Source organism: Solea senegalensis, linkage group LG2 (assembly GCF_019176455.1).
Source record: "Solea senegalensis isolate Sse05_10M linkage group LG2, IFAPA_SoseM_1, whole genome shotgun sequence".
Lineage (NCBI taxonomy): Eukaryota > Metazoa > Chordata > Actinopteri > Pleuronectiformes > Soleidae > Solea > Solea senegalensis.
In genome coordinates, this window is record NC_058022.1 from 20,398,256 (window position 1) to 20,413,641 (window position 15,386).

The 15,386-nt window shown below is 40.5% G+C and overlaps 2 protein-coding genes across 2 annotated transcripts; one reads left to right on the forward strand and one right to left on the reverse strand.

The window, feature by feature from the left end:
* Window positions 1-2,007: 2,007 nt before the first annotated feature.
* Window positions 2,008-4,184, reverse strand: trim13 (tripartite motif containing 13). The gene is given in 3 exon segments (XM_044017877.1): window positions 2,008-3,460; window positions 4,136-4,147; window positions 4,149-4,184. Coding segments are annotated over 3 exon segments (1,221 nt in total). The 5' UTR covers window positions 4,170-4,184; the 3' UTR covers window positions 2,008-2,272.
* Window positions 4,185-6,739: 2,555 nt separating this feature from the next.
* Window positions 6,740-14,330, forward strand: spryd7b (SPRY domain containing 7b). Its single transcript, XM_044019868.1, has 5 exons — window positions 6,740-6,885; window positions 7,532-7,648; window positions 10,305-10,471; window positions 11,305-11,407; window positions 13,224-14,330. Exons 1-5 carry the CDS (start codon window positions 6,780-6,782, stop codon window positions 13,319-13,321), a joined length of 591 nt encoding a protein of 196 aa, XP_043875803.1. The 5' UTR covers window positions 6,740-6,779; the 3' UTR covers window positions 13,322-14,330.
* The last annotated feature ends 1,056 nt before the right edge of the window (window positions 14,331-15,386 follow it).

Here is a 15,386-nt window from a genome sequence, read left to right on the forward strand (position 1 = left end):
CCATCGACGTCCAAAAAAATATGTTCCTAATAAATTCATTAAATTCTTATTGCCACAAGCTTTTGTGGTGCTTTATTTTTATGATTCGCCGTCATATCCGGCTTTTACTAGAATAAAATGGAACCTAAAGCTGAAGATGAATGAATGTACACGGTTAAAGTGACTGAGCGATTATACCTGTTTTCAGAGTCGTTACCTTAATCTTTTTTCTCACGGTTATTGTTTTTTTTCTCATATGAAAGAGGTCCAGGTCTATGTTTCTTTCATTCTTCCTTTTTTTTTAATTGATCATTCATATTGCCCGTGTTTAATTGTGCATCTACTTAGTCTACAGGATTTGATTTAAAAATGTAATAGTAGGTTTTCAGTGTTGCAAAGCGGGGGCAAATACATTAAAATTATATTTAATGTTAGGGTTATTTTTTGTTAAATTCAAAAAGAATATTAGTCTGAAAACACACACTGTCAGTGTGAGTGTGCCTACTTCAATTTAGAAATGAGTTCATAATGTTCTATTTGCCCCAGTAAAGTGATTTAAATCAAGATATAAAATGTTTCTCTATTTAAAAAAAGAACTGTGTCCACACACACACACACACACACACACACGGCACATCAGTGTAGAAACAGATCTGACGTGCGGCCATTTTATCATCCAACTTATTTAACCTAAAATTATTTAATTTTATAATTAATAAATTTAATTTATTTATAACGTTTTGTGATAATGTGGGTCATCAGATGTGATTATTCATCCAGGAGCACTGAGGTCACAGACACTGAGGATGTGTTTGCGCACATTTCCCAGAAAACCTAAACATTGGGGAAAAAAGGAAAAGTGATTAAAAGCAGTAATATGACAACAAGAAAAAAAATGTTAGTAAGAGGAAATGGCACTGTACAGTGATACTGCAACTGAAATCAGCATGAACTGCTACAACTCTCAGAGTGTAAAGTGCGAGTCATTATCAGACACAAGGATGTAATAACTATTAAATGATTCACTTTATGAGTTACGTACATTGATTGTGTAGCTTTAGATCCACATTTATCGACATCTTAATCTCCATATTTAGGTTGGAACGGCTGACCGTGCGCCTTCATGGTCCATTTTTTAGAAAAGTCTTATTTCGGTTAGAATCACACTATCCCCCCCAGAAAAGAAGAAAAATACAATTGAATTAAAGATGACCAAGCTATATTCACATTTATTTGGAGTCCCAATTAAAAATATTAATATAGTACGTGGTACTTTTATTTCAATCCTATGTTTGCCTGGCAACAGAGGTCTATATATATATATGTGTGTGTGTGTGTGTGTGTGTGTGTGTGTCGTGACGCACATCCTGATTTATGGTCAGTGCTTACATCACGGATTCACTTTGTGGTCTGATGTTAGGATTTTATTCATTTATTTATTTATTTATTTATTTCTGCTGAATGTTTCTGCTCAGTGGAAACACAGAAAACAAGTAAACGATTGACATGTCTGATCTATTTCGTGGTGGCGAGCCAACGTAGTCATTGCGCTCATGCCAAATTTAAATAGTTCTTTTTATTGGGCACATCATTTGGTTTTGATTTCTTGCTTCTGTATGCGTTTTAATAATATATAACATATATACACACACATATATATACATATATATGTATATATAGAAATGTACATTTGAAAATATAGCGTGTAACTTTGCCTTGGAGCAGCCATGCGGATGTTGCACTTTGCAGGTTAGGCGTAAATGCGTCACAGTAATCAGTGCAAATAGAAATCACCTGTGTTGAAACACACTTTTTTTCCATTGTATTTGCAGCCTGCTGAACATTTCACACGGGTCCTTGTTATGCAACGTTTGTAACCTTGAAGAGGCTGCAGCATGTGACAGGAGTGAGATGGTGCGGAGAAGGCCACGGATCACACACACACACACACTGTGCACACTCATCCCATTACCAGCTCTCCCTAAACTGGTTTGACCTGTCACGCAGAATAAAAACAAAACAAGTGGGTGACTTACATTTCCCAGTTTTTATTCATCAAGAGAATGTATAAAGTATAAATATACAATAAAATAAAGAAGAAATTACACATGGTGGAAAGTAAATGAGGACCAGAAGTGGGGTCTGTTTTGAAGTTTTGGAGGAGGACAAAGTAAAGAAAGGGTTTCATATAAAGTAAGTGACAATATAGTGTTGCGCACCTCACGAGACACGTGGAAAGAAACATTTTGTATCTGTGAGAGCACGAGATGCCACGGGCTAGTAATTAGAACAACTACCAACTGCCAACAAAACTGACAGTGGAGTCAATGAAGTAGATGATGCATTCCTGGCCCGCGCCCATTAAACCCGCGCACATGTCAGTCAGTCCCTGCAAGTAAACATTAGTGTGGGCAAGGTGCGAGGACACTGTGGAGAGGATGGGTTCAAAGTGTGAGTGGATGTGCGCTGTCAGGCTGTGAGGCTGCAGCAGGAGCAGCAGCAGCAAAGTAAGAAAACACAGGGCGATCCATTTGGGCAGTCCTGTTCGTGAGCCTCCCACTCTGTAGGAGCCGTTCTCGTGGGGGACTGAGATCTTGTCCACTTCTCTGAGCCTGAGGGAATCCCACTTTTTCACATCGAAATTGCGCACAACGTGAACATCCATCTCCCTCCTGGAGGGCAACGTGGTCTCCTTGAGGAGCCTGAACTTCTCCCGAAACTCCTGCATCTGCTGCAGGAAGCACAGCGGGTCCGAGGCGCTCCTGAAAGACTCCGCGATGCTCAGCGCGCGCCTCTGCTCCTCCAGCGCTGCACTCAGCTTGGTGATCTCCGGGTCGTACGCTTGCATCACCACCAGCTTCACTGTTTCAAAGTCGGACAGGATCTCGCTCTTCTTGCATTCAAGGGCACTGATGAGTTTGTCGAAGTAGTCCGTCACCTTCTCCGCGTCCTTGGTCACCGACTGCAGAGCCTTTTTCTTGCTGCTCTGTAGTGTCTCCAGGCAGGACAGCATGTCGGCGCTCTGCCAGCTCTCCACCCCGAGGAGCAGCTCTTCAAACGCCGCCTTCTCCCGCTCATAAGCCTCCTCCAGTGAGCAGAAACGATGCCCTTTGTGGTCGTCTGTTGTTGCGCAAAAACCGCAAATTAGTTTCAAGTCCGTGGCGCAAAAAATATTCAGAGGCTGGCCGCAGTGTTGTGTGCAAGCAGACATTTTTGGCATGACCCTTATTTTGCTGTACTTCTCCACTATTCCGCGCAGAGAGTAGTTGATCTGCAGGCTGTTGGCGCCGTTGTGCGGCGTCTCTTTGCGGCATGTGGGGCATTTGAGCGGCGCTCTGAAAACTGGACCTCGGTGTCCCTCCAACAGTCCCTCCAAGCATCTCTTGCAAAAGCTGTGCGAGCACAATAACACCCGCGGGTCATCGAAAAGACCGCAGCAGATCGGGCACGTGAGTTCCTCTTCCAGCTGCTCCATGGTGTCCTGCAAACACATTATGCATGAATGCGTCAAACGTCTGCCTCATTTCAATAAAGTGCCCAATAAATCACGGCGTCATAGAAAACTAGGCTACACAATAACAACAACAATAACAATAATATGCACACTCACTCACTCACTCACTCACTCAGAGAGATGCTGCTGCTGCTGCTGCTGCTGCTGCTGCCACGTAACGCAGCAACAAACTAAACAGTAAAATGCTGTCGCATCACCATCGCAAAGGATACAGATGTTGCAGTGATGATCCAGCTGTGTCTGCAGTATTCAGCCATCCTCACTGTCTCTACAGTGCAAACGTAAATGTGTGGCTTTAACGGCTCCCATTGTCAGCCTAGTGTTAAGTAACATCCTGCTTTGATGTCGGTGTAAACAGCTGTTGTTGTAAGAAAAATCTTCAACCACGTCGCAGAAACCAGGCTGAATCAAAGTGTATCAAATGTATGAGGGCAAACGCTTTTCTCCAGGCTTTGTGTTGCAGCACAGTACAGTTAGCTGTGCTCAATCCTCAAACCACCGTCGCCCGAACCAATCCAACGCGACAAATTAGCCACAAACGCGGTTCACGTTGCTCCTGTTGGCAAGGCACTGAAGGAGGGCTGTGACAGATTTTGCAAGCGCATAGTAACATGCAACTACTGGACCAAAAGAATCACTCACCAGCTGCTGAGGACGCACACTGCAACGCAATCATGGCGCTTGTTGCTGTGCAGACTTCGCCCTTTTCCGGGTCCGGAGTTAACCGTTTCGGTGACGCACAAGAACTTGACATGCACTAAATCCGTCTGTGTCTGCGCGCACACACGCGAGGGAGTGAACTGTCACGCCTCAGAGGTGAAATCTGCCGAGGTGCGGGTTTATTTGACAGCTTCGTTTCGAACATCGGGGGGTGTTTACGTTTTCGCGGCAGCTGTGTAACTTGCAGATGGTCCCTGACAGTCGGATGGGGGAGGTGCTGTTGCTATGCAAAACATTACAGTGTGAAAAACTGTCAAAGAGATTTTTATCCCAGCTTGGCATCACGAGTTTTTACCCTGCCCCACTTTAGTCGGTCGTGTTGGGACATGTCAGTATATGCAAATGTAAACAGCAAGTTTGATAAAGGCACTTAGGTACAGGAACTGGTTTAAAAAAAAAAAAAACTTTAAAGGGATAGTTTTTCTTTAATTACATTTTGTTATATGTGGTATAATGACACATTATCAACACTGATTTCACATATATGCAGGCATTATGGCATTTCCCTTAAACTAGCTTGGGACCTGGACACTCACTCTTTCACAGCGCGTTTACATGCATGTTAAAAGTCCGGGTTAGGGTTAGGGTTACACGCAGTCACAACCCGAAAAGAACACAGACCAGGACTGAAAATTCATCCCCTTCAGCCAGATTGTTCACCATAAAAACAAACAATGGAGCGACACCAAAATTCTGTTTTTACTCTGGTGTTCAAACCTAAAAAGAAGCTGCCCAGTTCTATCCTTGCTTCCTCTCTTTGGTTCACTGGATAAGTCAGTTTGCATTTCCCACTGTAAGCGAATCACACCAAGGTTTGCCTGCAAGCGAACCAAGACCCACGTTTTCAGGTGGACCAGAATTAGCTTGTTTAGGCCGCACAAGAGTACAAAGCGGACTATTTGAGGAAACAAACTATGGTCTGTTTAAAGTGGACCAAACTGTTAGTCAGACTAAAATCAAGCTAGTCTTATATGCTTAGTCGGAATGGAGTTGGACTTTAGAGTTCTGCACATGCACCAGAATTTCCTCTCTGGTCTTTGACCTGGCAGTAGTAGGAGGTGACGTGTAAACTGCAGTACTGTTGCTGGAAATCATACAACAGCATCTTTCTATGGACAACACCTCAACCACAAGAGCCACACTCGATCTAATTTGTATCACGATTAACATCAGGTACAAAACATACAGAACCACAGCACAATCCATCTCACTGTCCATCTCGCCGTTCGCTGTTTGTTTTTCTGTGATGTAAATTTCAACAGGAAACTGATTCAATACGCGCTAGATTATAGAGAGATACAGCGCCACCTACAGAGGCGATGTCAGACGTACAGTACACATAGTGTATACTCGAATTTGACAAGTTGTCTAAGATGGTTGTCTTAACTCAATTAAACTGCATGTAAACGTACTGACCGACAACATGGCTGCCAGCAGGGACAAAAGGAAAACCCCATTCTTGCTACTCAACCAAAATCTATGCCTGCATAAGTAAGATATGTGTTTCCTCGCCGTTAGAAACTTAAGTTAGGTAACAGCTCTCTTTCTTGCACCCAACGAAATCTGTGTGTTCAGCTCACTGACACAAGGGCTGCTGGTCACCTGCTACCTTGTGTGGTAAGTTTGTGTCTCTTAGGTCTGTCCAAACTAATTAATACCAGTAAGTCACAAGATAAGTCACAAGATTACACATTTGAAGTCACCTATTGAGTAAGCAGTGGATGGAAAAACTCCAGTGTGCCGTGATGTAAAATTGTTTCATTTTCAATATGGACTTTGGTGTGGAGAGATAGGGGCTGACTGACAAGGGCTAATGGTCAGATAAAAGCCTGTCGTAATGTATTGGAAGAAGAAGTAGAATGATGATGAGAATGAAGGACAATTTGATCAGTGTTTTTCCACAATTTTCAAACTGTAATTATGGATCTAAAATGATGTCCCCCAGGATATTGAAAGATGGCCTTCTCTTTACAGCAATTTAGAAAAATAGTAGTATTAGTAAAACAGTATGTTTTTTACAAAGTAAAAAAAAGAGACATTAAAACTTAACTGACAATGATTACAATGACTTTTTTTAACATGTGAGTTCCACATTTTTGATCCTTGGTAACATTCTAATTTGGAATCGGGAAGTATACAGGAAAGACACAGCATATTACAGTATGCTGACTTCCTCTTCCATCTGATTCACACCAAACTCCGTATGGTGCTGCTCTGTTATGAAATGGTGTCACCGTGCTTCACGAGTCTACACATTTGCTGTGTACCCACCAAACTTATTCGTTTCACTTGTGGTTATGTAACGTCGATATCCAATAGTTACTTAGTCACGTGTAGAAATTTTGACCTTGATTTTCTTCCCTTGTTTCCATGCCATCAGGAGCAACTGCCTATCTTAACCGCTGTGATTGGATACAGTTGTGTAGCTGGGGCGTATGCAGCTCCGGCCTCTTCCGCGGGGTGTCGCTGTCGGTAACATGTGGCGTTTCAAAACGGGAGCGCTCGTTGGTTTGATGCTATGAGTTTATTACCGGATGTTTAGCCTGGTCAGTGACAGCGGACGATAATGGCAGCGATGTTTACGTGTTGTCTAGGCTGCTGCGGAGATGGCGGATCCGGGCATATTCCCCTCAAAGAAATGCCCACTGTCCAGCTGGACACTCATCACATGGGTAAGAGAGTTTGTCTTTGATACTCGTAAAGACAATTTGTGTCTACTCGCGGCTGTGACATGTTGGTTTCTTACTTCCGTCATTAGCTAGATGGCTAACTACGCTGCTAGTTAGCTGTGTATGGTCATTGCAACTATCCTAAATATGATGAATTTCTGTTTAATTTCGGTTTCCAATCACACCAAAAAATTGTGCTGCAGCTTCTCTGAAGCTTAGACATGAATCTTTCAGTTCAGTGATTACCTAATACTGGTATTTGTGTAATATTTTTCTATGTAATGTTATATGAAATGTTTCCATAGTTCCATATATTAAGACAAGCACTATGACCATTTGTTTCTACTCGGCTGTTTTTTGTTAAACAGAATGCAAACCAAACTTTGAGCTGCAACTCAATTTTAACACCTTTGCTGACAATAATAAAAGGAGCCTGCAAAACTAAACACATTTAAGAAGGTCAATATGGGCTCCATGTAATTTGAGGTTTAATTTATTTTCCCGCTTACGCTACTGTTTGTCATACTGCTTATCATATATATATATATATATACATATATACATATACATACATACACATATTTTGTAGTTTTATTGTATTGAAGAATTACCTTGCCTTTTTACCTTGATTTTATTTTTCCCTTTGCAGGCACAGATGTAGTCATTGTAAAGTGTGGTCGTAGGATATGTGGCCTTGGAGGCTGTCTGGCCAATGCTCCACTTCACCAGAACAAAAGTTACTTTGAGTTCAAGATCCAGTCCACTGGTAGGTGTTTGAATTCATGTTGATGGCTGCACTGTTTTCATTACTTCTCTTTTTTCCCTTCTGAATTGTTATTTTCTGGTGCATTCCTAGCAGTCAAAATTGATTCTTCTTCCTCACTGTAGCTTTTAGTTCATATGCAATCTTGTGACTGCTTGTAGCTTGTGGAATTCTGTTCATTGAGCTTTCACATGTTGTAACAAAGTAAATAAATATGTAAACTATTGTTAAATAATCTCCTCACTCTGAAGTAACAGACGTGCTGTACATCAGAAATGATATAACAATTTCTCTTTTCTCTAACAAAATACTGCTGAAAAATAAACACAACTAAACTCCATTGTGGAGATTATTTAAGTTTAGGAAACAAACTGTCTGTAAACCACAAATATGTAAACATTGACCACATAAACCACAACAACTAAACAACTTTTTTCTTAAGAGAACCAATGCATTGCAGAGTTGATTCAAGGAAGATGAAAATTGTTCTTCAGAAACACCATCATGTCCACATTGTCTGGTGAGAGGCTTGCTGCAGGATGTGGTGTGACAGTGTCCCCTGTCTCTGGCAGTGGAAAACCCTCTTACTGGGAACATATGTGGCTGCCTCGGTTCGAGCACACTGAGCAAATACTTGAACCCCTCATTCTCGACCACTGCAAACGGGCACATATGCAGTGCCATGAAAAACCCGGTCCAAATTTGTTGCCCGGTAACTTCATTTGAAATACACTTTGCAGCGTACACTGCAGCAGTAGGCGTTTCTTCCATTCCCCACTTAAATTAATCTTGGGATGGAGTCGTTAAACGTGCATCGACAATTAAAACGTGTTGCCCGTCACTCAGGGAAGTTTTTAAAAGACTTAAAAATGATGTGGGTCTTGTTGACAATAAGATTGTCATCTTTGTTTTCTACTGGGTAGACGAAATGCTCCCATACTGCTGCTGACTTAAATGAACTCGGAGGGTCTGCAATTTCAATGTTATTAGCCATGTTTCCTCCGCTCCTCATGTTGTTGAATTAGCGGTAGCCAAACTTTTGCTCACTGATCGTATGATTGGAAACATAGTCACATGACACACAGTTGGAGGAGGCTTGATGAGAGAACTTATCTTCAACTTATTTAAACTTATGGTTTTTCTTTAAATATTAACTAAATAGTTTGGTAGCACTGACAGCTCATTAGGCTATATCTGGATTGGAAGCACAAACTCTGGGAGTTGGAAGGGGCATGTTGATTCTGCCTTTTCCAACGAGGTTTGTTGGTTGAAGTGTCATGATTTCCGTTTTGACATGCATATTGTTGCAGGCTTATTCCATACACAGAAGCAAGAAAAAGTTAGTAAATTATTTGTAGCTTCCTCCAGATGTCTTAAAATGTGGCCACATCTGCTTCCATGTCAGTCAGTCAGTCAGTCATCATCTACCGCTTTATCCTCCACCAGAGGGTCGCGGGGGGTGCTGTGCCAATCTCAGCTACATCGGGCGATAGGCGGGGTACACCCTGGACAGTTCGCCAGTCCATCGCAGGGCCACACACAGCTAGAGACAAACAACCATTCACTCTCACACTCACTCCTATGGTCAATTTAGAGTGTCCAATTCACCTAATCCCCACATTGCATGTTTTTGGACTGTGGGAGGAAGCCAGTGAACCCAGAGAGAACCCACACACACGGGGAGAACATGCAAACTCCATGCAGAAAGGCCCTTGTTCCAACCGGGGCCCACCTTTAATACATCTTTCAAACAGTCATAATGTATGAGTAAAATGTTGATCACCCCCAAGGCTAATGGCACAATCAAAAGGTGCTCACATTCTGGAACTATGACACCTGGAGTCCAGTCAGTGACAGAAGATTGGAGATCTGGATTAAAGCTTCATTGACCTTCACTGAGTTGTTGAGTTGCCTGAATCTATTCCCTTGTCCACAGTTGAACTCTTTCCATGTTATAGTTCTGTACCTACACGTCCTAAAATGTTCCATTAGCATCGACTCTGAATGATCCAATCACCTGTTGATTGTACTAATTTTGGGTCTGAATCAATGCTCCCAATCCTGCCTCATTAAAACTGATTAAAAAAACATTTGGACATGTGTGGCCACTTTCCGGATGAGAGACTTCTTATTGCTGTAGTTTTAACAGACTTTTTTCACTGATCAGTTAGGAGTCAGTTTTTAATGGTTGAAATCTTATTTCATGTTACAGCAGCATCACCAGCATTGTTTCACTTGATTGCACGTCTTTTTTCCTCTCTCTCTGTCACTTGCACAGTTGCACACACTGATGCACAGCCAAACATGTTGACAGTGGACACATCTGTACAATAAGTTATGACATCAGTCTGTATTTGAGTACAGGACAGTAGAGGCCACATCCGATCTCATGTAGTCAAAGGATGCATCATGGACTCATTTTATTGCCAGGTGTGAATGGTTATATTTAGAACTATCCACATGTAATCCGATCACTGAGGATGGATGTTAATACCAGTTCTGAATGGGGCTATTAAGTAAGGCCATCCAAGTCAAGATTTTACTGTAAAATTGGTTGTGAATATCCCGTGCATGTTGAGCTCTCCCCCTCTCCTAAAATCAGCCCGTCTTTTTCATGAACTTGCAATTCAGACTTTGTTTTTTTACTTGGTGTGTTTAGGTGTGTGGGGCATTGGTGTGGCCACACAGAAAGTGAATCTTAATCAAGTGCCTATGGGCAGAGACACAAACAGCCTCGTCCTGAGGCATGATGGGACTGTGTACCACAATAATGAAGAGAAGAATCGTCTACCTGCCAACAGCCTTCCCCAGGAAGGTGACATTGTTGTAAGTATAAATGTATTGTTTGTCGTTTGTTAGATGAGATAAGTGCTGCGTTAGTTGCTTGTGAAGCTTTTTTTTTTTTAAATTGATTATGTCTTTATCCTGTCAAAATAATTAGAACTAATAGAATTAACATAGACACAAAACCTATGGAGCAAATATAATCAGACCAACAGGTTTCTATAGAGATTATGTTGTTTGACAATCATACAGAAATAATTAGATGCAGAGTAAAGGTGATGTACCAATACTTGGATTTCTTAATATCCGTCTTGTCTACATATGGGGTTGTGTCATGTGCTTCCAACACGTGACGCAACGAGACATAACATGTGACCTTTTTGAGTATTTACAAACTCCACAGACTAATCCTCTGTCTGAGGTTTGCTGGAGCACACAGTAATGCTGTAATACATGCACTAATAAGGATTGGATTGCCCTCGATTTGTCTCAGTTTGCCAAATGCACAATAAGTTGCTATTTGCCAACATATTACCTTCACTTGTAAATTCCAGGTGCTTATAAAGCTGTCAGAAATATGTGGTCTTCATTAGTACAGACAGTTTATGCACTGTAGATGGTTTAAGGGATTAAACAAGTCTCAACCATGGTTTGTTTTACCTTTATATATTTTTTAATGGTGCACAATTTGTAGAAAGTAATAATTTCCATTTCCAGGTAACACAAGTAAATGAATAGACAGAATAAATAACAGTGTCTTGGCACTTGTATTTAAATGGTCACATCAACTTTTAATCTCCAATGTTTTAAATGCCCTAAAATCTAGGCATTTAAAAGAGTCTGTTAGTAATTCCATGTTTGTCTGATGCTCTCAGGGCATCACTTATGACCACGTTGAGATGAATCTCTATCTGAATGGCAAGAACATGCATTGTCCCGCCTCAGGGATTCGAGGCACTGTATATCCGGTTGTTTATGGTAAGTTTTTTTGCACAGAACATATATATATGTATATATATTTGACTACTTTGAATCTTCTGTGTCTTTTTTCAAAAACTTTTTCTTCAATGATATACAGTATTATCTATTTTGTCAATTCAAACAACATATTCTTGTATAATAATGTAAGTTTTAGGGCCATATGCCACTGTCTGTGAGTGTGCACAGATTGCTTGTGACATTTTTTAAAGCCTGCTAGTTTTCAGTAATTAGTTGTAACAGTAATTTATCTTGATCCACATTCAAAACTATGCCAGTTTCGCTCTTTGATTTTGAAGTCTTTGATGCTCAAGCTGTGAGAACCCTGATGATACTTTCTGGTTTTTATAGATTGTCAATAACATTTACATAAATCTGAAGTGCTTCTCAGATTTGTCATTAGTGTAGCAGTTACATTTTTATACCACTGGAGGGCTGTATTTATGCATTTTTGCATAACAGTGGTTGGTGTAGGTCATAAGAAGGCTTTTTTGTTTTCTCGTTTGACCACAAACAGATTTTTATGTACCCACCATTGATTAGTCTGAGACAAATCTAACAAAGCTTTTGGGAGAAGAAGACAAACTTTGCACCTATTTTGGTTATTCACGACAAAAAGCTACTAATATTTCTGAGATACACGATATTCAATTTTCAATATTCAAAATTCATCATGATCAAGTCAATTAATATCATTATGATGTATCAATCAGTATAAATTAGATCATAAAATGCAGAGTGAGTGGGAGAAGGGAGAGAATTGTGAAAGTGTTAACATCCTTTTTGGTATGCAATAACTACTGTCGCTACCAGATCTGTACTGGAAAAGGGATTTAAAATAATATAGTATTATATTTAATTTTAGTAGGTGTATAAAATTTGTGCTTCTATGGTATCTTTCATTCATTTTTGTAGTTATTCATGAAAGCCACGTTTCCACTGAGTGTAACAGTTCGGTTTGGTACAGCACGGTACTTTTTTGTGCTGCCATTCACAATAATACCAAAATAACCGCTCCCAATCCTTCCATTTACGATTCGGTGACAGAAAAGCGGCACTCCCTTGTGGCCGGTGTTTCTTCAACGCCCGCTGTCTGTTCTCATATAAAGCTTGATGTCTTGCTTGATGTCTTGATTGATGTTGAGACAAACGGCCACAAGTCCAGCAGTAAAAAAAAAAAAAGAGCTGCTGGATGTCCTCCATTGTTGTCTGATGTGTCGCGTTCGATGTCGTCATTCGTTGGTAACAGGAAGTAGCTACATTTTTGCACATGCTTAGAACCAATCAGGTTTCAGGGACAGACCTGGTTGTTGAAGCCACCATAGTTTCCCTAAAGCACTTTGGAAATTGAAGGGTGAACAGGGAAGTCCTTCCTTTGTTGCAACATGCAGCCTCACCACCGTATGCCACGAATTCTGGCTCACTGGACCTTGGCTTTAAGTATAAATTGTAACACTTATTCATGTTTACTCATGAGTTTTTGCATTTGACATTTTACCTATAAATCGGCTGGAACTGAAAAAGAGGTAGTGACGTGAATAAATAAAGTCTATGAGTCAAACTATGTAAACAGCAGGGGCTGTTTACATTTTCAGCCCACTGTCAACAAAGACAACAGAAGTTTGGATAGATTATACTGTATATCATATTGAGAATATTTAAGGATGGGTTTTTTTTTTCAAGTGTTTGAAAGAAATACTACAATTTTAAATGAAAATTGCAGTGGCTTCAAAAGTGATTATATAAAGAAAAAAAGGTTGAATTGGTTTACATGTAAATGATGTCTAAGCTTGTGCTTCCCCTCTCGTTTTTGCAGTGGACGACAGTGCCATCTTAGACTGCCAGTTCAGTGACTTCTATCACACTGCTCCACAAGGGTTTGAGAAGATCCTCTTTGAACAACAAATCTTCTAAGGAAGCACTTGAGCTTCGACTCCACTTTACGTTGTCATCCTGTATATCTTATTGCAACCTCTGTGGCACTACATTTCAACCTTAATTGAATGTTATCTTCAAGTGTGGCTTGACTGCCTGTTCTTTGGTTTTACCCTGATTACTCTTGCCTCTCTTCCGCTGCTCTGGACTGATGATGGAGTATCCTTGAAGAAGTCCGGATTTCCAATCATGGGTTGGTTATGAATGGCCTTCAGTCACTGCTGATGGAAAACTCAAGTTATTACCTTCTGTCAATGCTAAATGATCCCATATTAAACTGAAACACGTACACTTGCTGCCTACATTCTCTCTCTCTATGTAGGTCCCTGGATCGGAAGCCATGTTTGATTGGCATAGTTTTATGAACATGTTTCTCAATGCATATTCTCCCACCAGCTGAACTGACATCTCAGTTTACGCTCTATATTTATTTTTATTTATTTGAATTACAAATGTATTGCATTGAAAATAAATTAAATTTTTTTCAGCATCTTGAATTGAGGATCAGCTTTAAATATGGATACATCAGTCAACAATGTCTCCACATGTTTGCTCTTCTTTATTAAAAAACAAACACAATTTAAGTGGGATGTTGCAGGATTGTTTGGATTTGAATTTGTCCAGACAGTGGGGTTTTAAATACTAACTGCATTTGACACCAGGGCACATTCCAGGGGATATCAAGAATCTGTGAGTTTTCACTGAGGTATGCTCAGTGCATATCACCTCTCTGTAAAGCCCTTTAGTTCACACTTTCCTGGAATATTTTTAAGATGATTTATTCTAAATGTCAGAATATCACCTGGGCTGGTGCTGATTTTCTCTGTTTAGAGATATGTGGGTTAAAAATGTCGATCTGTTGTGTTGTATTGGCATTGCATATCCTTTGCTGAAGTTAAATATTTCAACTGCTTATCTTTGATGAAGTGAACCTACTGTACAAGCAAATCCAAATATTGTTGATTCAATAAACCTTTTGTGTCTTGAAGCATCCCTCTGAAGTCTTGGTGATTTGTGTCTGAGTGGACTCAATTCTGCTGCAAAATAATTTGTGAATTTAATATTACTGTGGAAAACGGGACAACCCATGAAGGTAGCATCCTCACCGATGTCTACTGGTTAACATATCAGAGAATTCATGCGTCACTGTTGTGCCATAAACATATTTTATTTCACATGTTATGAGATTATCTATTGTGCTTAAGGTTAGTATTGTTTACCTCTACAAATTTTAAAACCAATTGATTTCTACTGCATTAAAACCCCCGTTAGCAGAGGTAGTTTGCTCAGCAATGCTGGCATGTAGCTAACCCAGTAAGTAGCATAAGAACAGAGGAATAATGACACTTCTTCAAGATAACTTAAACCTTTTGTCAAGCGTTTATTGTACAAAACACAATGTGCATGCTCAGCATCACAAATCAATCACATGTCACATCTCTGACATCTTATTGGTTTCTCCTTTAAGGCACTATTTTTGACAAAATGATGATAAAGCAAAAACAAATCTTCTTGGGGGAGATATTGAAGATAAAAGACATACACTTAAAAAATACTACAAAATAAAAATAGCTGAGCTTTCTTTTGGATTTAAAATATGGTTTCAAGAGGTTTTTTTTGCTTCTATTGACCCGATTCATGGGCCACACGGTGGTATAGTGGTTAGCACTCTCGCCTTGCAGCGAGAAGACCCTGGTTCGTGTGTGCGTGGGTTCTCTCCGGGTACTGGAGGGTATTGGACACCGTAGGAGTGAGAGTGAATGGTTGTTTGTCTCTAGTTGTGTGTGGCCCTGCGATGGACTGGCGAACTGTCCAGGGTGTACCCCGCCTATCGCCCGATGTAGCTGAGATTGGCACAGCACCCCCCGCGACCCTCTGGTGGAGGATAAAGCGGTTAGATGATGATGACTGACCCGATTCATAAGCCTAGGAGTCAGGACCAATATATTCCAGGGGCTGACTTTAGGGGGCAGTGTTGAGCCATTTCGCGACATCCATAGCTATGATATGAAAAAGTTTTCATGCATGTTCAAACCAATCAAAA

Coding starts and splice junctions, on each gene's coding strand:
- spryd7b (XM_044019868.1), top strand. CDS start 6,780: ATGGCAGCGATGTTTACGTGTTGTCTAGGCTGCTGCGGAGATGGCGGA. Junction 6,886..7,531: donor GCTGGACACTCATCACATGG/GTAAGAGAGTTT, acceptor TTCCCTTTGCAG/GCACAGATGTAGTCATTGTA. Junction 7,649..10,304: donor GTTCAAGATCCAGTCCACTG/GTAGGTGTTTGA, acceptor TGGTGTGTTTAG/GTGTGTGGGGCATTGGTGTG.